The 21,512-nt window shown below is 40.1% G+C and overlaps 2 protein-coding genes across 2 annotated transcripts in view; one reads left to right on the forward strand and one right to left on the reverse strand.

The window, feature by feature from the left end:
- LOC141408934 (uncharacterized) overlaps positions 1-17,196 on the reverse strand; it is a 198,970-nt gene extending 181,774 nt beyond the window's left edge. The window contains exons 1-3 of the mRNA XM_074021579.1: positions 17,193-17,196; positions 15,654-17,144; positions 14,371-14,416 (exon numbers count right to left, since the gene is read on the reverse strand). Of these exons, the coding sequence (XP_073877680.1) occupies positions 16,432-17,144; positions 17,193-17,196 (717 nt within the window). The 3' untranslated portion in view covers positions 14,371-14,416; positions 15,654-16,431. The remainder of the gene's footprint in view (positions 1-14,370; positions 14,417-15,653; positions 17,145-17,192) is intronic.
- RAP2A (RAP2A, member of RAS oncogene family) overlaps positions 17,075-21,512 on the forward strand; it is a 52,985-nt gene continuing 48,547 nt past the window's right edge. The window contains exon 1 of the mRNA XM_065533405.2: positions 17,075-17,691. Within this exon, the coding sequence (XP_065389477.1) occupies positions 17,378-17,691 (314 nt within the window). The 5' untranslated portion in view covers positions 17,075-17,377. The remainder of the gene's footprint in view (positions 17,692-21,512) is intronic.

Raw genomic sequence — 21,512 nt, forward strand, 5'->3', positions numbered from 1 at the left:
TTGTGCCACTGCACTCCAGCCTGGGCAAGAAGAGCAAAACTCTGTCTCAAAAAAAAAAAAAAAAAAAAAAATTCAGCTAAGCAGAGGCTAGTGGGTTTTTATACCTGACAGTTCCTTTCTTAACATTTTCAAAGTTTGTTTCACTGATTCAGAATGACTTTTGAAACCATTATTTAATTTTTTTTTACCTGCTGTCCAGCATGTTCTGATTTCTGCCTTGGCAGGAACAAAACATTAATCTCCTCCCATAATCCTGACATGCAGGATTGGCACAGCATTTATTAATTCACCTTTCACTTAAATTGGTTTTCTTTTTAGCTGCACTGCATTCAATATCTCGGACTAACCATATCTTTTTTTTTTTAGCATAATGTAAGATAGGGTCAAACCTTTACTTCTTGAGCTGGGTTTAATAAATAAAACTAATAGCTGAGATTGATTACCCATGTAGACAGCAAACTACAAAACCCAAGATGAATTGTGTAATTTGCAGCTCTATGACATGTATTAAATTTTGAGACATAAGATAAATAATTCATGTAAATAAGAAAGTGAGGACACCCAAGAATGAAGTTTGTGGTTATCCATTAACAGCAGGTGAAATAAACAACCAATTTCATTAACTTTTGATTTAGGCCTTTTAAATACATTTTTACTAACCACTGCCTAATTGAGACTGCTGTATAAATTAAAGAAATTCTGTTATTGTCCTTAACTAGAGACATTTTAAATTAAATATCTAGATCCCTCAAAAAATGATCACTACATTTACATCTTACACTAAAGTCAGCCTACCACATTGAGATTTAGAGAATTAAAGTCCCTTAGATAACTAGGGGAGGTTAAAAAACAAAAACAAAGAACAGCAGGCATAAATGATAAGGTATTAATTTTTCTTCTTTGGTACCTGCCAAGTAGAATCCAGTGGATAAAATATGGAGTAAGTGTTGAATGTTGCTTACACTTCTTATATGCCTAAATTAGTATGCCTGACATTATAATTTAACCAAACAAGTTTTTCAACTTGCAAGACAGGGATTAAAAAGTCCACTCATTCATAGGGTGGCTTCATGGTTTAATTAGATTTGAAGAAGCCACGATAATCCTGAGATCCTCCAAGGAGGATGTATAAGAAATGATATGGTTGTTTTAATGAAGAACTGTGCCCGTCTCCTCTGCCACTGGGATATTCCCGCCTGGGATCAAAGAGTGGTCAGATTTCTAAGCCATCAAGAACAGGACCTTTGACCAGGTGGTGTAGATTTCTGGCCCCAGGGATACAAAGAGACCTTCCAGGTCTTCCATAGCTCAGAGTACTGGTACTAAGTGCTCAGCAGTGGACACGATGCTGTGGTTAGTTAAGTCCTCCCTGAATGTCTACAAGACAGCAGACTAGGTTTTTCTGGAATGTTCGAAAGGCAAAGAGAGTCCCTGCTTTCCAAGATTTACAGTTTGTGATGAGAACTGTGAGTAGCTAACATGATGTTTTTTAATCTTTAGAAGAATTTTTATTGTTATCCCCATTTTACAGATGAGAAAACAAAGGAACAGAAACAAGGGTTTGGTGATTTGTCAGGTGCAGCCTTCACCTCATTCTCCACCCTGCTGTTTACAGAGCTGTAAAGAGACTTGCAACTGAGGATTTCTTTGGGGTTAAATGTTGTTCTTCTCATAGGATTAAAGGTTAGCTAATCTTTACCATGTTTGAATTTTAGAAATTCTCAGTATTTGTTTAAAAGTGCTGGAATAATGTCAGTTCTGGGTATAATTTCTCCTGAGTAACCATACTTACTTGGGGTAGAATCACCTGAGCTGGCTCAGTGTCTGCAGACACTATATTGAGCTACAATAACTAAGGAGTCCCATACTACATACTGTATCAAACCAGTCTTTGAAATTTTTTGTGAAGATTGGAAATGAGGCAACGTTTTGTGTACTATTTAACCTAAATAGAGTAAAACAAAAGTTTTATATAATCTGAATAAAGGAAAAATTTAGGGGACTCAATGGGTATCTTTGAGATCCTTCCAGCAAGTTTGCATCCACAGCGATCTGGGGGCTACTCTCTAGGCCTAGACATCGAGTCACCTATTGCAGCTCCACCTGCTTCCCTCTCCCATCAAATATGAAACCAGCACCTTCAATGTCAAGCCCTTTACTCAGAGCTTTTTTTTTTTTTGGCCTGCATTTATTGGTGTGTTTCCAAGCAGGCAACTTCTGCAGCACTTAGTCTAGGTTATATGAAGCAAAAAGAAAACCAAGGAAACTCACATCTGTGTCATTTATTGGGTCTCAAGGTCCCTGGAGGCTTTGCTTTCTTCTCTCCACCTTTTAGACTCTTCTGTTTGTTCTACATATCATGTATGTCCAGGGGTTTTAGTTGTGCTCAGTGAGAAATAGGGAAAAGTGAATCCACTCCATCTTTCCAGAAGTGGTAATCCCCTCAACTTGCCTTTTTAAGAACTGTGGTTTTATACACAGAGGCCACTTTAAGTGGCTTTAAGTTCAGCAGCATTAAGTACATTCACAATGCTGTACAACCATCACCATCATCCCTCTCCTGATCTTTTTCATCAACTCAAGCAGAATTCTTATACTCATTCAACAATTCCCCATTCCCCTCTCCCCCTAGTGCCTGGTGACTTCTACTTTCTATATTTATGAATTTGCCTGTTCTAGATATTTTATATAAGTGGAATCATACAGTATTTATTTGTGATGAGTTTATTTCACCATAGCATAATGTCCTCAAGGTTCATCCATGTTGTAGCATGTGTCAGAATTGCCTTCCTATCTAGGGCTGATACTCGGCTGTGTGGATATACAACATTCTGTTCATCCATTTAGTCTGTTGATGGACACTTGTGTTTCCTAACTTGCCTCTTTAGTGCTGAGAGCTGACGTGAGGGGGAGAGTGGAGGTTCGTGAAACTCTTTACCTTGGTTTCCCCTACTCCTTTCCCTCAGTAATAAAGGCAGAAGAGAAAGAGCCTGACTTTTAGAATGCAAGTCCTGGCATTCTGGATCAATCTTCAGCCTGCTTTCCTTTAAGCAGCCTGATAGAGGCTATTGTACAGCTTATGTGGTTGGCAGACTGGTGCTTACTGACTTAAATAACCTTCCAATATGGATTTATTCACAATGTAATCTGATGCTTTTTAAATGCCAAAAAGAAAAAAAAAAAAAAAAAGATATTGTGAGTCTGTGCACATCCCCGCTCCTCCAGGCCTCATCAGTCCCTGCCAGAGCACAGCCTTACTCCGACTGCCTGGTGTCGTCCTGAGCCCCCAGAGAACCAGCCATCCAAAACTGCAAGGGAAAACAAATCCAGGAAAACCCTACAAACGTCAGTGAATGCGTCTACACCAATCACATCTTAACTGAAGCTACAGTGTACCCAGTCCTATAGTTCAGGGTACCAAATAAAAAACATGTGAAAAGACTATGGACCCTGAGGATCTGAGAACAGTGTGGCTCACTGATAGGAACTTGGACACTGTAAAGGCAAGTGTACATCTGCATTCTGATGTGTGCTCCATGTTCCTCAAGGGTTGAGTTGATGTGGACAGAACTTCTTGTGGTGACCCCCATATTCCTACTCAAAAGTGAACCCTCCACAAATACTACCTGACCTGTTGTGATTATTCCTAGTAAAACAACCCCAGCTCCTTCGCAAAGTTTAAAATTGGTGGTTTCACTGCCATCAGGGTTTGACGTTGGTGGTTTTAATTAAAGATACTAAGTATTTTAGGGTAGGAGACTGTTTTATTTTGTTTTCCCAAAACATTGTGATGGACTATGTCACAATATATGATGAACTCAAAACATTGTGATGGACTCTGAGATTTTAGACACTGGCTCTGGTTTCCTCTGTTAATTCTGTTCATGAAAAAAATTAGACATGGCATTCTGAAAGATCTGAAGATCAGGAGAAGTCTAATCTTCATTTATACCAACATCTGGAGACTAAACTGCTGAGAAAGGGCTCTTGGCCCCATTCCAATAACTTGTAATTATTGAACAAAATATAGCAAATATAATTACATTAAAGTCAGGATTAGAAGACAGAATGGGAAATCACTAGATACAGAAAGAGAGAAGAAATTCAAACCTGGAGTGGAAATGAGGTAATGAGGTTAAGGTTATCCACAGGGCCAGAGGACCCCAATTTAAGTCCAGGGCTTGAGGAATGGAGGCAAGTTGGGATTTTAACACCCACATGCTTCTGATAGGTCTCATCTCAGTCAGGGAGCTGGAGGGCTGGGCTATAGCCAGAAACTTTAAGGAGCTGTCAAATATATGAAGGAGAGACTAGAAGTTGGCAAAATAATAATAATAATAACAATAATCTACTAAATCTAGATTCTTCTCCTCTGGAAGAACTGGATGGCAAACTTTGGATTCAATTGGAAAAGGCCTCAGGAAAGGATCTCTTGGCATGAGAAAATTCCAAATCTTTACTAAGCAAAGACCCTTGTCTGGGTCATGCGTTTATCTGTTTTCTAAAAATTAGGATTAATTGAAACAAAGCAGGTAAAAAATCAAGTTGTGATTTTTTTTCTGATGCACATGAATTGGATCATCATCATCCACATTGTCAGTCCTCATTAATATCACAGTTACAATTCTCTAAATGTGATCACCGACACTCCATGCTAGACTTCTTATAAACAAATCATAGGAGTGGTTTTCTCCAAAATAACATTTACAAAACAGGTAAGTAAGGATCAGGTAAAACTCCTGTATTACTAATCAACCTGTTGTACTTCATCAATAAAATGATTAAGAGCAACTTAACATTGTGATATGATTTGGCTGTGTCCCCACCCAAATCTCATCTCGAATTACAGTTCCCATAATTCCCTCAGGTTGTGGGAGGGACCCAGCGGGAGATAATTGAATCATGGGGGTGATTTCTCCATACTGTTCTTGTGGTAGTGAATAAGTCTCATGAGACCTGATGGTTTTATAAGGGCTGTTTTCATTTTACTATTAATAGTATCCCTTTTTATTCTCAAAAATGTCCAAATTTAGTAGGTAAATTATATGGTCTAGTAGTTTCATTTTCAAGTTAGTTTAAAATATAAATACAGCTATTTTAGACATTACGTCAAGTTTTAAAATGTGACCGAGGTTATGATCCAGAAGCCCTGAATGCCCCTCCCTGCAGGTAGGACAATAAGGAAATCCCTGCATTCACAGGATCCCAAGTACTATCTTAAGGAGGAACTAGATGATTTCATATTACTTTTCCGTTTCTCCAGATGACAACTGGAGAACTGTTGCTGCGTAAGAACAACAATAAACAGTTAAGTTGAAGCAAACCACCTCTTTCTGTATTTGTTGAATAGCTGCAGGAAATACTCAAATCCTCCTAGATTGTCCACTTGTTGTGGGACTGGCACGGGGTTCTATGTCTGGGTCTGTGAGATAAGCTGATCCCAGGCCTCATGTCACATGACCTGGCTAGTGCCTGGAGCTTTTGCACTGCATCTTGTTATTAAACCTGCATGAGAGACATTATTTCCATCATCACAGAAAGGACAAACTATCTCCTCCAGGGAATCTGGCAGGACCCTCTAACACTATCATAAAGCAGCTCCAGAAGTCACTGTCATCAGCTATATGCAATTAGGATCTGTAAAATTATTGGGCCATAATTTATAATTAATGCTGACAAACTGACAATAGAATGCTGTTCATTTCCAATGTATTCTTAACAGAGATATAAGAGAACATGTTCTAACAGGATAATTTTGTCTTTTTCAGGAACCTTCTGGTTGTAATAGAAAACCAGAAAACCACTGATACTAACTTAAAGGAAAATTTAGTGTAATGTTGGGGTGGAGGCGGGGATCTCAATGCCAATGGTAGAAAATGCAATTGGATCTCCTCATGAGTAGGAAAGCTCTCAGGAACTAAGTGAGCCATCACTACTTCTCTAATAATCGACTTTATTCTTTGACATTTCTCTGCAGATTAGCATTTCTGCTGAGTTGTACACAGAGGCCATCAAAGGCTTTCCCAGTATGGCTTTCCTTACTTCCTAGTTCAAATGCCCAGCCCCACCCTCTGGACTCCAGTTCTAAATTCCTAGGAGGAAACAAATCTTACTGGCTCATGAGCTAGGCACCATGTGCCAATGACATCAACGATCTATGACCAGAGAACTCATGTAGTACAAAAATGGGTCCCCTGGAGCCTGACAAAACTCCCAAGAAACCTACAAATGGATAGAGTCATGCGCATTTTTATTGTATGTCTCTAGTACTAAGAATGCCTATTTTCTATTTTTCTCAAATACATTTGAAAATAAGTTGGGCATATGGGCACACAGAAGCATCATGTTCTGAGTAGGTAGTAATGCCATTTTAGCACACTCAACTGTGCCTCCAAAATCTTCTGTACAGAAGTAGATTAGATTGTGTAATTCATGAGAACCATGCCAAAAGCCCCCGACTAAGGGAGCCACTGTAAACTCACAATGAGAAGGCTGGCATCTTTTATTCTCTCTCCCGTCTGCTGTCATCTGGATATTCTTGCCTCAGCCCCTATGAAGGTTCTGTGCCTCCCACCATCTGTAAGCTTTCCTGTCCTGCCTACACCAGCCCTCAGCTAGAATGAAAAAGGGGGTCTTTAATATGGGGACTGAAGACATCATAAATAGTTTCCTTAGCAGCTTGTCACAGTCCTGCCAATCAGATGTCCTTGATTTCTAAGCAACAAGAAAAACTACTGAAATTTTAAGGGGACACAAGACAAAACTATATCAAGGACATGTGTAAGTTTTTGTATATTTTTCTAATATTTTTTAACCTTGATGACTCATACCTTTTAAAACTCATTTGCCTTGGTGATTTGTTTTATTCTTGTTGGTTTTTTTTAAACCAGTTAGAATCGCCTTATTGGCTATTTTTGATTCAAATAGAAGTGGAAGTGATTCTTTTTAAGAATGATTTCACATGCAATGAGATAGAGAAAATGGGAGTTTTTCTATATTTTTCCATTACTTTATCACATTCAGCAGTTGTTTGTCTTTTAGTATAAGTATTTGGTTAGAACATTAAAAACGATTGCTTAAAGGATGAGACCCAGCTGCAGTTCCTGTGAATTAAGCCTATGTTACTGTCTTTTGAAGAATAATACTGTTTAAAATTTCACATTGTTATGAGTTCATATAGTTTAGAGTTTCAGTTCAAAGTTGAAAAACACCATTGATTTCCCTTTAGTAGGGAGAATAAAATAATTTGATAATTTGAAAATTAAGCATACTTTTCATAACATTTAATGTTTTATATTTAATCCAATTCATTCAACATTTATTGAATATATACTATGGACTAAAGCATAATAAAGATTAGAAAGATGAAAACAGTTATAGATTCTCCACCCTCCTCCCCGCCAGACATCCATGAGTCCATACACCAGCTGAAATGACAAAGATAAATATAATGCAAGACAAATTGCAGTACACATGAGAAGAAAGGTATAAAGTTTTTGGAAAATATGGTGAGAGATTAGTTTAAGGAAAACAAGGGGAGGTGGAATTTAAGTTAAATTCTGGATTTGGGGTAGGCTATCTCATTAGTATCCTCGGTAAAAATTTCCAAGATCACCAGTTCCTTTAAGTGTGATCTTTACTTCAGAAAACACATAGTATTGTTAAATTGATTTTCTTTTTTCTTTTTTTTTTTTTTTTTTTTTTTTGAGACGGAGTCTCGCTCTGTCGCCCAGGCTGGAGTGCAGTGGCCGGATCTCAGCTCACTGCAAGCTCCGCCTCCCGGGTTCACGCCATTCTCCTGCCTCAGCCTCCCAAGTAGCTGGGACTACAGGCGCCCGCCACCTCGCCCGGCTAGTTTTTTGTATTTTTTAGTAGAGACGGGGTTTCACCGTGTTAGTCAGGCTGGTCTCAAACTCCTGACCTGGTGATCCACCCGTCTCGGCCTCCCAAAGTGCTGGGATTACAGGCTTGAGCCACCGCGCCCGGCTAAATTGATTTTCAACCCAGAGGCAAGTCAGAATCATTTAGAGGATTTTGTTCAATATACACATTCCCAACCCTCCTTCCCCCAGATTATTCACTGATGAGACTTCGGAAGGATTTGGGCATTAACATGCTCCCCCTACCCCAACCCTAAGACATATAGAGCAACACAAAGTGTGAATGCCACGGTGAAATCTATTTAAAGAGATGTACACCAATGTGCAACACAGTTTCTGAAAAAACTTATTTTGAATAGATAAAGGTTTCTTGAAAAAATCTATTTGACCCTTAAAACTGGAAATGTATTAATATAGTTCATTTTTATTTAAAGTTTTCTTATTTTTATTTAAGTTTATCTTATATGTATTTATGAAATGTACTTTAGTCCTTTCTGGAATCAAGTGGAGGAAAAAAACAAAATAGATATGTTAAAATAGAGATCATAAGACTAATGGAACAGGCTCCTTGTGGCAATAAAGTACCAAATAATAAATGAGACCTAAGGCCATGACAGAAAAAGCTAAAGTCACATACCCCTACCCTTATAGAATAAACTATGCTCTAATTGCCACAGGTTTTTCTTATTCTCTAGCAGCTAAACAAGCACTGGCCTCAAGATAAACACTGTTGAAACAATCATAGCTCATTGAGCACCAGATGCTGACTAACTGACCCCTCTTTTCCACAAGCTACAGCTACGGCTTTGATTGGACAAAAGACTGATTTCAGTAACTTTCTCCTGATAAGAGACCACTGACCATCTTCTGGTTCTGTCTGGTTTACAGAGGCTGAGCACTGAGTGCCTTCATATCCCTGCTTCACCTTTTGACATATAGAGCTTAATTGGAATGCATTTAAATGTGAAGTCTCCACACCAAAGTGAACAACGGATGTACGTAACATCCATGTTTGCCTACTATTCATGCACATGCCCCCTCTTCATGGATATTTATAGCTCCTCCTACAACGTGTTAAATAAATATACTTGGCCAATCCATTCAGCATAAATTCCTATCTCATCCTCCCTAGAATAACTTTTTCTTTTGGTCTCTGCCTGAGGTTACACTTCCCAGCCAGCTAGGATAGCCACCCTGCTGGCTGCAACTCTTAGGAAGAAATAAAGCTCTCCTCTCCAAATTTATAGATTTCATGATTTTAAGTTGACAGGTAGATGGTAGATATCGAAACAGAGCTAGTTAATGTTCGCTATTTCTGTGTTTGTGAGAGCCAGCATTTAAGGAGTATTATACAAGGTGTGGTTAAATGTCTTACTAAGCCTCAGTCCAGCCTCCACCCCATCAATCACATATCCAGATAGAACCCTCAGGCTTAAGAGAGTCTACAGCCCTAATGTAAAGAGCAGCACTGAGCACTTGGAAACTTTGCAACATTAATATAAAAATCTTAAGAATCATAACCTTACAGCACCACAATTTGTCCATTTGAGTTCCTTTCACTTTGTCAGTGTGTAGTATAGAACTGACTTAATCCATTCCAGCTTTGAAACTAATTGTTGCTTATATAATTTAATTACATTAACAGATTAATATTTCTTATGCAATTAACACGCATTGTTGTATCTTTTCATTGGAAACATTAGTTTGCATGGAAAATGGCCAAAATCTTAAAAACCTAATAAACACCAGAGACCAGTCCCCAAAAGAATGTAATCAAGACAAAGTATAAGAAAATACTTTAACTTTCCTTGACTACCTGGTACACCAAGGAAAATAAGGCTTACTATTTCTGAAATGTCTCCCTCAGCTTCTCTCATTCAAATGTAGACTCTGATCAATTTCACCATCAATGCCATTGCACAGAGATAGCGCTCTGACTAAGTAAACAAGACATATTTTTCAACTAGTGCAGCCCAATGAATGTGGTTAATAATTCATTAAGTGACTAATATTTTGTAAGGCTGTGTGAGAAATATTAATTAGGATAATAGTAAAAGATGGTGTACTGTTCTGTGAAAAGCAGGAAACTGATTTTTGAGGTGATAATTCTAGAGAGCAGGATGAATAACTTCCCTCAACAAGATAACTGGATGGCTGCTGAGAAGAGTTAGATGGTACTTCCACCATAACTCTGCTCTGTCTTCCCCAAGATGCCTCCAAACCATTGCTGAACACAATAATGTGAGAAGCAGAGGAGAAATGGAGGGAATCAGAGAAGGGATGCAGCTTCAAAGTTTAAAAACTTCTTATAATCTCATAAAAATTTAAAATGAGTTAAATTCTTGAAATGAGTTTAAGAATCTAGTAATTGTAAAGGCTGTTATTTTTCATGTTACGCCATGTGGAGTGATTAACCTTACTGAAAAAAATTAGTAAGTGTATGACAAAATAAGTGGATTTACTTATGGCCTCCTTATACTCGCTCTGGGCACATACTCATGCCATGACTTATCCCCCAATTTAAACTATTTTCTTCTAGTTTACTTTCTTCATTTTCTTTTTCATCCAGGTAAGCATAATTCCATGCCCAAAGTTGACAGACTGTGAAATTTAACTGTATATCTCCCACTTACATTTTAATTGGAAAAAAATAACTTTTACATCAAAAGACCAAACCCTAAGTGCAGAATTTCAGACAACAGTCAGTTGATAGAAGACATGATTTTTCAGATCTTTCCTGGCACTACTAAATTCCAGGTCTACAAACTGCCATTGACCTTGCCTGTTGCAGACTTAGTGTTTTTGAGATACAAGTTTCTTTGGAGATTAGACCAACTTTAGAGGACACTTATATCAACCTCACCTTGATTTAGGGAAAATCCTTATTCCTTTCCTTTTATTCTTATCTTCTCTGTGTTCAAAACCCAGGGTTTTTAGAAGCAACATTATAGTCCACTCAGTTGCTCATTTATTTACAAACATTTTATGAATTCCCACAATTGTTTTTAGGCAATGTGCTGAATGCTGGTAAAACAAAAATGAACAAAGCTCTGTCCCTTTCCCCAGTCACTGGAGAAGACAGCACAATCACGTGCTATTGGTGTTAAGGCAGAAGTCTGTTCAGGGTTACACTTGGGGTCACAAAAAGTGAGTGGTAAATCCTACCTCCAATAATACCAAGATGTGTTCATATATCTACCATAGCTTAATTTAAAAAATTCTTATATTTGTACAGAAAATAGCATTAGAAAAATTAGTACTACAACCATGTTTGACCAGAAACCACATAATGCCTAAAAAGTTCTGATTTTTATTACAAATATTTATTATTGTTGCTCTACTATTACATTTGGCACATCTATGGGTTTTTTTATTTCCAAAATGCTTTGCTAATCTGTAACTTATTATTACTTACAGCTTTTTTTGTTGAAAAGATTTTCCTACAGCAAGGTACAAAAAAGGCATTCTACTGAAAACATTTTAAATTACACTAGTTACCAAAAAGACTATCTTTATGTATTACCGTTCTATTGAAATTTTTCTTTTCAATCAAATTCCATTCATTTCTACATAATGCATGTCAATAACAGCTACCATGGAAAAATAACCACAAGCCAAAACTGTTTTTCTACCTGTCCTTATTTTTTGCCACTCCTCATATTTCCTTCTATTTCTATTTGTGAAAGTTTGAATCCCTCCTTCTTGATGCCCTTAAATCCATAATTACTTCTTATGACAACTCTTTTGACGCCCACATTATAAATTATTCATTATTTTGAATGACGCCTTAATTTCAAATGCACTCTTGTACTCCTACTTTGTCTTCTGTATTTTTCTCCTATATTATTTTTATACTTTTAAATAATCTTGCTTTGAGACTTCTGGCATCTTTCTTTTTCTCTGAGAGATGCCCCTAGAATGCTGTTGCTACAGGGAATTTAAAAATCAAGTGATTCTGGTATTTCCCTTATTCGCTCTTACTTCATTCCTGCTTTCTTCCTTTGCTCTTCCAGTTCCTTACATCTAGAGTGTTCTCTTCTGCCCCATCTAGCCTGTCCTTTAGCCACTTCCTTCAAAACCTGATACAATATTAATTTCCTTCAGACTAACTCTCCTGGACTAACCTACTCCAATTTACTGTGTCTCTCGACCTCTGGGAATGTCACTATAAACTATACATTTCATTCTCATTTACTTGGAAAGTGTTTGTTTTTGTAATTTCATTCAGCTATTTAGTTATACATTTTGTAATATTATTTATATAATTACTATATGCCTTTTCTAATTCCTGATTTTTCCTTCTTATTAGTTTTAATGATAACCATTATTTTGTAACATAAACATGTAATTGGTTGCTTACTATCTGTCTCTCCTGCTAGAATACAAGCCCTTTAGGATAATTGCTTATTGTTGTATCCCCAGAGCCTAAAAAATATACACAGTAATTGCTCAATTAATATTATAGTATCTTTGAAATATCATTCGGATATTAGTGAAATGAAAGTGCTCACAAATGCTTGCTGATTTTTTTAAACCCCATTTTGGCTGGAATGGCTCACACTTTTTGTAACAGGTGGGATGTATTTTACTGTAAGATGCAGAAAACCTTACCAACACAGACTTAAATCGAAAGACACCAGCTGTTTACTTAGCCATAAGTCCAAAGGTAGGAAGTTCTAATGTTAGTTTGACTGTCCAAAGTTGTCATGCAGAACCTAGGTTCTTCCCATCCTCCTCCTTGGCCATCTGAAGTTGCTGGCTTTCTACGGTATTGCATCATAATGCCATAATGCATCATAGCCCCAAAATGGTGTCCACATTCTCGTATTTCAATGTGTAAAGCAGGAAGCAAGGAGAGTGACATCAGAAAACAGGGATATTTCCTCACTCTTGTCAATATCCTAGAAATCCCTCCAGCCCCAGCAGCCTTCTCCCCATTCCGATGACAAGAACTGAGTCACGTGCCTACTTCTGGACTAACGGTGGGCAGAGGGAAAGCAATGCTATTAAAGTCCAATCCTGATTCACCCCAGCTTCTTTGGCAAAAATAAAGGGAAACTGCTGGGTACGCAAGCAACACTGTGCCTGCTCTTCTGCTTTGTTATATGAACCACACTGAAGCTCTGTTTTCCACAGAATCCTCCAGCTCTTAAGATTCTTCAGTCTTTTTCTTTTTTCTGCCTACATTTTAATCATTACGCATTTTCTTTCAGATTTTTTTTTCTGATTAAAATGGCCTTTTGAAACATCTACTCTGTCCACCCATAAGTTTCTTTTATTGAGTTGTTCCCATACTCTTAATTTCTGCATTCTAATTCCTTTTCTTTTCAAAAACACTGAGACATATCACATTTTTAAAGGAAGAACAAAGTTTATTTTGCCCCTTCCTTTCCACTCCACATATATATTTCAGATTCTCAACTGTATTAGGAGCCTCAGAGGGCAAGAAACCATCGTCTGCTCTCCTTATAATTGCCAGCAGCGTTTCACAGGTGCTAAATGTACTTGACGTGCCCTTCCCCTTTATGGTTAATCAGAGGCATGCAGGCTTTAATAAGAAGCAATAGGAATCAGGGTTTTACAGTTGAAAAGTACCCCTCGCATTACAAATATCCTCTACTAATTTGGTTCTATTAAATTCTCTGCATATTTGCTTCTTGCTGGTGTCAGGAAGTCCCAGAATACAGTGGATTTCCCACTTCATACCACCTTTTCCAACATCTTTCACAGAAAGAAAGGATGGACCTGGGTTTCCATGGTAACACAACTGTGATAATGGAAGGTATCTGGCTATAGGTGAGATAACTCCCTCTCAGATTTAGTGGAGGGAGGAGAAATGAAGATTTTCTTTCTTTTTATTCTCCTGGCAATGCACTTCGGAAACTAAAGGGACCCTGCAGTGTCAGTTACAGCGTTAAGTTTTCACTGTCTTACAGATTTACAGCTCTTGGGCATAATTCATATTTCTTTTATATCATTTTTATTTATTTCCCACAAACGAATGAAGACAAAAGTTATTTCTATAATCATCTCAGAATAGAGTTTATGCTGGCATCAGAATGAACATGACTAAGGGGTTAGAAAACAGACATCCATCTCTCCCCCAAGTCCTCTAAATTCTCTACACGTCCTGACATCCTTTTTATAGCAGCTAATCTTTCACCCAACATTTCACATACAGCCACAAATCAGGTAAGTACCATCGTTTAAGCCAGAATAGGTGAGAAAATATGCTCTGACCTGTCATGTTTCTTTTGCCTCTTGGTGGTTAAAAATCAACCTTTATAGTACTGAGCATGAAATCTGAGGCCTGTCAATATAAGGCCTGTAAATAAACGAGCTATAACCACCCAAAGGGCTGCAGTCTCTATACTCCTTCTTATCAAAAACGTCAGCATTGATGAGAGGTCAGGGGAAATAACCTGAGAAATGTCACAAAGCTGTCCTACTCTCTATTATGCTAAGTGGAGTGACTACGGAGACTACTCACTATTTTTGTGACAGCTTCAGTCCAGAGCTTCTCAACATCTAGGGACCTAGGAGTCATGAAAACAGTTGTTTTAGGCGACCTTCTGGACCCACAATCCCAAAGCAAATTTCTCAAAAACATAAATCACTGAATCTTTATTCCTTGCAAAGTAAATGGACTTAGAACTTCTCTGTAATGCAAGGTACTAGATGGGTTGTCATGATCTAGAGAGAAAGCTTCATGCTTCCTGACTCTATTGAACAAATCTAAGAACTTCTTATTACCAAGATGCACAATTAGAATCTTAAAAGAGACAATCTGTCTTTCCTTGGAAAAGAACTATAGCTGCTACTAACCTAAAGTAACCATGAATAAGCATACCAGTTTTACACAAAATATGAGACTTCTGGAAAGCTAGGTGAACACCATACTTACCTACATCCTCTTGAAACATCCCTGCCAAAGTAGCTCAGATATGAAGCACCCATGTAAGTTCTCTCAATTTTCACTATTTCACATTACTAGCCTAGCATGAAATAGTAGATCCTCTTCTGTTCCAATTCCCTTTAAACAGTCCTGATTCTTAGTCCTTTTTATTAATATAATACCTTCACTGCTGATTCTGGTGGCTCAGATAGTACCATTCATATTTTAATGATATGTAATCAAGAAATGCTGAGTTATATTTTACTACATACACATTTTTAAATTCAGAGGACATTTGTCCTTGATAATTTTAAATGAAAACTTGGTGTGTATTTATTATAGCAAGGTAATGCAAATATAAGTTACCCATTCTAATATAACGAAGCTCTAGGGAAATAGGAAACTACTAAATTTGAGTAGTCTTTGCAGTAGTTTGACTATCGACAGAAAAGATGGTGAAAGAATACCTGGCTTTTAACTCAGACCAAAATCCCCTCTGCATGATGACCTTGTGGGAAAGAGGACCGGGGGAGAGGTATGCCAGGCTTTAACAACAGAACTACAGAAATGTATTATTCGCAGGAAATGTGCGACAGTAACGAACGGATGAGACTAGTTTGAGAAGGACCTAGTTTAAAGAAAGTAAACCGAGTAACCGGTAACTGCAAAAAATAATGCAGGAATGTTTGAGGATGTAACGTCTCCTAAATTTGACGTTATGGGTGGGAGAGGGTGTGTAACTAAGATGTAATGCTAGCGACAGAACGCTAAGTTTTAAAACTTAATAGTGAAAGAAAAAATAATGTACTGGGAGGAACGCCTGGAAGACCCATGCAATTGCTGCACGATATCTCCTTAAGGACCGGAACATTTCTCACCCTGAAGACAAAAGTCCCTGTGTTCTCGATTCAGCCCACATCCCTCAGCACCATTTCCATGCCCATCATTTAGGCAGAATGCCACGGAGACGACGTTAAAAGTGGAATTCATCATTCTGGCTTGCAACCCATCTTGTTCTTTTGCCAGAACAGAGCACAGCAACTGGCTCCTCAATCTCTGCCCCTCCCAAACGCCCGCAGCCGGGCCCTATCTCCATCCCGCCAGCCTCTGTGGCAAGGGGCTCGCGAGCTCTGGTTGGCTTGGTCGAAACTTCCGTCACACGCCAGCTCACCTACGATTGGTTGGCAAAGCGTGCGCGAACCGCCCCGCCTGGCGAGGCACTGGGGGGTGTGCTTGCGGATCCCGCGACAGATTTTTTTCCCGATTGGTTGAAAGAGGAAAGTCACGTGGTATGGGGAGGCTCTCTTATTGGTAGTGAATGGTACCATGGGGTGCAGAGACATGACGTGGTTGGCTAGAATGAATCCCAGCTTCCCACTAGATGCCCCTAGCCGGCTGTTGCTATGAGGTGTCCCGGGGCCTTCCGGCTGCCGGTCGGGGTTCCGCTCTCCAGGTTTTCAATTCACCAGTGGCTGACAGGGCGTGGACAGAGCTCGACTGCAGTTCGGCACTGAAAGGGGCGGATCTAGAAGAAATGTGGGCGGATCCAGAGGATTGGTGGGCGGGACCCTGGCGACGTCAGCAGGCTTGGACCCAACTTCCGTGGTGTGTGGCCGCCTCTGGCTCGACCCTGTGGCGCGCTGCCGGAGGGGGCTGTCACCCTCCTATCAATGTCCTAACACTCGAAAGCTTCGTTTTGTTGCGTTTACACAACTTCAGGCAGAAGCCTGTAGGTGCCCGTCCCCTTAAAGCTACACATGCTAATACAAGATAAAACCAAAGCTCTAGAAGTGCTGACAGACTGGGTGGCATCGGGCAAAGGCCCTCGCTGTCCCTCTTGGGCCTTGGGCATCTCTCCCCTTCACTCCTCGCCTCAGGGTAAAGCTTGGAGGTAGCTCTGGCCCCTCTACCATCGCATCTCCGCCGAATTCTGAACGTGGGAGTCTCAGGTTGACTGCTCCCAGCTCGGGCGGGAACTGCGCATGCTCGGTACGTAGGCCCTGGGGTCTGACTGGGCGCGCAGGGTTCGGCGCTGCTGGGCAGTCGCGGTGCTTGTTTATCTCCGCGACGGCAGAAGCTTCGGAGCCGCGCAGAGCCTCTCGGGAGCGCCCGCGGCCGGTCGCCTAGGCGACGGGGACGGGGGCGAGGCTGTGCCGCGGGCTCCGCCCCGGCCGCCGGGCCCCGCCCCTGGCCGCGCTGCGGCTGGGGCTCGGGCGCGCGCTCCAGCGCTGGGGGTAGCGGCGGCGGCGGCGGCGGCGGGCGGGGATCTGGGCGTGGAGGCGCGAGGGGCGGGGCGGGCGGCACTGCGGGCCCGCGGCTCGGGCGGCTCGGGCGGCTCGGGCGGCTCACGCTCTGTCTCCCTGCTCGCCCTCAGTCCCACCCGGTGCCCACGGGGCCGCATCGCCGCCCGGCTCGGCCCATGCCTAGGGCCGCTGCTCCCTCAGCGGCCGCCGCCGGCGCCCAGGGGGCCGCCGCGGCTGTGAGGTGGGGGCGGCCGCGGGAGGCGGCTGGGCGGGCCGCCGGGGCCGGGGCTGGGGGCGCAGCGCGGCCGGCGTAGGTCTATGTCGCGGGCGGCGGCGGCGGCGGCGGCCGCGGAGGGACGATGCGCGAGTACAAAGTGGTGGTGCTGGGCTCGGGCGGGGTAGGCAAATCCGCCCTGACCGTGCAGTTCGTGACCGGTACCTTCATCGAGAAATACGACCCCACCATCGAGGACTTCTACCGCAAGGAGATCGAGGTGGATTCGTCGCCGTCGGTGCTGGAAATCCTGGACACGGCGGGCACCGAGCAGTTCGCGTCCATGCGGGACCTGTACATCAAGAACGGCCAGGGCTTCATCCTCGTCTACAGCCTCGTCAACCAGCAGAGCTTCCAGGACATCAAGCCCATGCGGGACCAGATCATCCGCGTGAAGCGGTGAGCGAGGGCGCAGGGGGCTTGGCGGCTGCACCCCGGAGTCACCGTCCCGGGGCCAGAACTCCCCGCGCGGGGCTCTGGGGAGGGGGCTGTCTGGGGGGTGGCTCCGAGCTGGAGGCTTTACTATTGTCATTCTGCTCCTCCTCCTCAATCTCAAATTCGAATGCTTTGTTTCACAACTAAAATTTGGCATCCTGTTAGCCCACAGAACAGCTCTTTGTCTCTTGGCCGTTGTTAGCATTGCTTGTACAGAGCCCCCAAGGAAACAAAGTTTAAAACTTGCAGAGGGGAAGGGAGTGGATGGGTTTGTGTTGGGAAGAGAGGAACTGTGCAGGTATAGTTGAGACATTTGCAGACTGAACAACAACAGTCTGCCTTGGCAATGTTTGACAGCAAAAATCGCTCACACACCTATACAGTAAAGTCAAGTCCAGAGGAAAGAGACCTTTCTCATCTCGTTAAAGGTTTATGGTTCCAAGGCGTTTTACAAAAATTAAGTCTCTAATTTAGAGCAAAACTTTAAAGACAGATTATCAAATTTTTTGAAGACATCGTAAGCTAAATGGGGTTTCGAGAATATTAACATAGAGGAGTGCAAATAAGCCATTCACAAGAGGAAAAGAATGCAGCTTAGCTGTTTTTTGTTTTTGTTTTTAATATAGCCGCCTTAACCGCTTCAAAAAAAAAAAAAAAGTTCCTGGAAACAAAACAGAAGCTTCTTCAAAAGTGTGACTCAAGTATTAGCTAATTTAAAGTTAACGTTAATAAGCCTTTATATATATATAAATTGTTTTCTAAAGTATACATTTTGGAAATATGGCTGATTACTTAAATGATTTAAAATGTTTGTTTTCTCTTAAATTCACTGAGTATATTTTTCCATGTAATTTCAAGCATTAGAAATGTGATAATATCTTAGTGCAAAGTTTTGGCAGATTTTTCTAATTATCATTTAATTACATATTACCGTTTTATCCAGTTGTTGTTAGTTAAAGCCTGCTGATAATTTTAGTGTCCTTTTTTTCTTGCCTTATTCTACTTAGAGCCTAAATCTGAAGACCTTTATTGAAAGATGGTTGTAAGTGCACTGTAGACATAATCACATTGTACGTCAGTTTGAGTCCACTCATTTTGAAAGAGCAAGGACCAAGTTATGTGTGCCCAGGGGATGCTCAAAAACTCATTACGAGTAGTGGGTTTTTAATGCAACCTGTGAGATCAAAGAGAAGGCTCTCTCTCCATTGCTCCACCCCCCCCCTTAACTACTTGAGTATGCACTTTAATAGCTGAACTAAAATTGTGCATGTTATTCATCCTTGTGTTAAATTCCAAACTAGAATAAAGCAGATACTTGCGTGGTCTCTGCTGCTAAGATTTGCGAATTTGATAGCTTTTTACTTCTCCAGTATCATTTTCCTAAAGTTAAGCTTAGTATGAGGATGGCATTTAAGGGGCTACATTTAAGTGACTTAAATCCTTATTACCCCCTCCCCCAATACCACACAATTAGAAAGAAACCAAACCAAACCAAACCAACTGCAGGGTAGTCTGATACATCGCCACATGTTAATGTTAGGCCAAATGCATACGTCAAAAAATAATCTAAGTAAATGTCCCAACTTCCTCACCCTTCACATTTAGATATGCAGGCATAAAGATATGAAGATGCAGATATACAATGATAAAGCCACATACCCATGGCTAACTTCTTGAAGCCTAGGGAACAAATATGGCAAAATATTTTTGGATAATATGGTCCACATAATTTTGTAGTTTCTTGTAATTTAGTGCAGATTACTTTTCTCAGTTATAATAATAGGTTAGTCTAAACTCAGTATATTGGAGCAATGTATTTATTTTCCTTATGGCCCAGAGGAAAAAAAGAGTAAAATTCTGCATGCCCAGATATCATTTTACTCACTAGTCTCAGTTCTTGATATAAAAAGATCATTGATCAGCTGAAGTAGAGTTCATAAATTCTTTCACCAGAATTCAACCATTGTATACGTAAGAACCTCTTGGACCCTCACTTATGTGTCTTTGTAATACGGTAGTAGTAAGGTATTTTACACCTCATCGTAATCCCAGCATCTGGCTTCCCATCATTGATGGAGAGGACGTGTGAATGCAGGTGGCCTCTCAGTATTTGATATCTACTGTCAAATTCAGTATTCAGCTTTAGGTCTAGGTCAGCACTTTTCAATAGAGATATAACGTGAGCCACATATGTAATTTTAACATTCCTAGTAGCTGATTTTTTTTAAATAACATAAATATGTGGAATTAATTTTAATAATGTATTTTATTTAACCCACCATATTTAAAATAGAATCATTTCGACATGTCAATATTCAAAAATTATTGATAGGATACTTTACTTTTTTATACTGTGCCCTTGAAGTTTGGTATGTGTTTGACGTAGCACATCTCAATTCAAACAAGTCACATTTCAAGTGCTCAGTAGCCACATGTGGCCACAGGCTGCCATATTGGACAACAGAGGTCTAAGGTGTATATGATTTGGGGAAATGCTTGCTTATTTCTCTAAACTTCAGTTTCCTTATCTGTGAAATAGAGATTAATATGCACCTTCAAGAGTCCTTGTAAGAATTAAATGAGATAATGTATTTTAAGATACCCAAAACAATACCTAGTACACAGAAGTTGCTCAAAAAATTCTAGCTGTCATTCTTACTTTAATAACTTTGTCATTTATCTTCCTTAAATTTTACCCTTGATATAAATGTAATTTTAGAAGAAATAAATTTGTAATTGCATTTTGGAATTCATTATTTACTATAGGCAAGATGAGACTAAAAAGCAATGAGGTTAAAATAATCCTTGGAAGAACTGTGTTGGTATTCTCTTTAAATATTTTCTCTTATGAAGGATCTGATGGAAAAGGGCATGAGAATGAACATTTAACTTAAAGTACAGTGTAGCAATAATGCACAGCACTAATGCATAGCCAAACGACGAATGGAGCTTTTCATTTTTCATTTTCATTTCAAATAATAGCAGTCATTTTCAAGGATTTCTATTACTTGAAATATTTCACTTTTAAGAAATATAAAAACTCTCTTAAGTGTCTATAAGTGTACATACCTCCATATACATACACGACCTCTTATCAAAGCCAAGTGGACCAACTGAAAATGGCTGTATTTGTAAATTCATATGCTTTCTTTTCTTAACTTGATTTTGGGTGACATTACACACACAAAGAAAAGTAATAGGGATATAGGAAATGTTTTTCAGTTGAAATAAAACTAGAATTTTTTCTGATTTTGTAATTGCTTTTCTCATTATTACCCATGCCAGGATCAGCCATGGTCCTGACGTGAAGTTCTTGGAACGTGATATACAAGGCCTGTTTGCTGTTAGGAAAAAGTCCAGAAATCTTCAACATGACCTTTCACAGCCCAGCTTGCTCTTATCCCTCCCTGCCTGTGCATCTCTTGAAACCGTCCTTTTACTCTAGCACCCAGACCTTAAATCCTTGAAAGTGCCTTTCTCTGGGCTCTCCTTTGGCCTGTAGAAATCTACCTTTTCCCAGAGTTAATTCCTACTCCATCTTTCACCCTCACCCCTGCTTAACCCATTTATACCAGAGGTTGCAATTTTTTTTTTGTGAAAAATCAGACCTTGGCAATGACCTTGAGCAGCAGGATATAAATAACTCCCACAAGCTTAGCATTCCAATAATGGAACACTAGGCATAGATGAGTTAAAAGATTTCTCCCCACTGAGGGAAGATATGCTCTTAAACCAAAGTAACCCCTTTCCTGTCTTCCCTTACTAAATTTTATGCCTCACCTCTT

This window comes from Macaca fascicularis, chromosome 17 (assembly GCF_037993035.2).
Source record: "Macaca fascicularis isolate 582-1 chromosome 17, T2T-MFA8v1.1".
NCBI classification, from domain to species: Eukaryota; Metazoa; Chordata; class Mammalia; order Primates; family Cercopithecidae; genus Macaca; species Macaca fascicularis.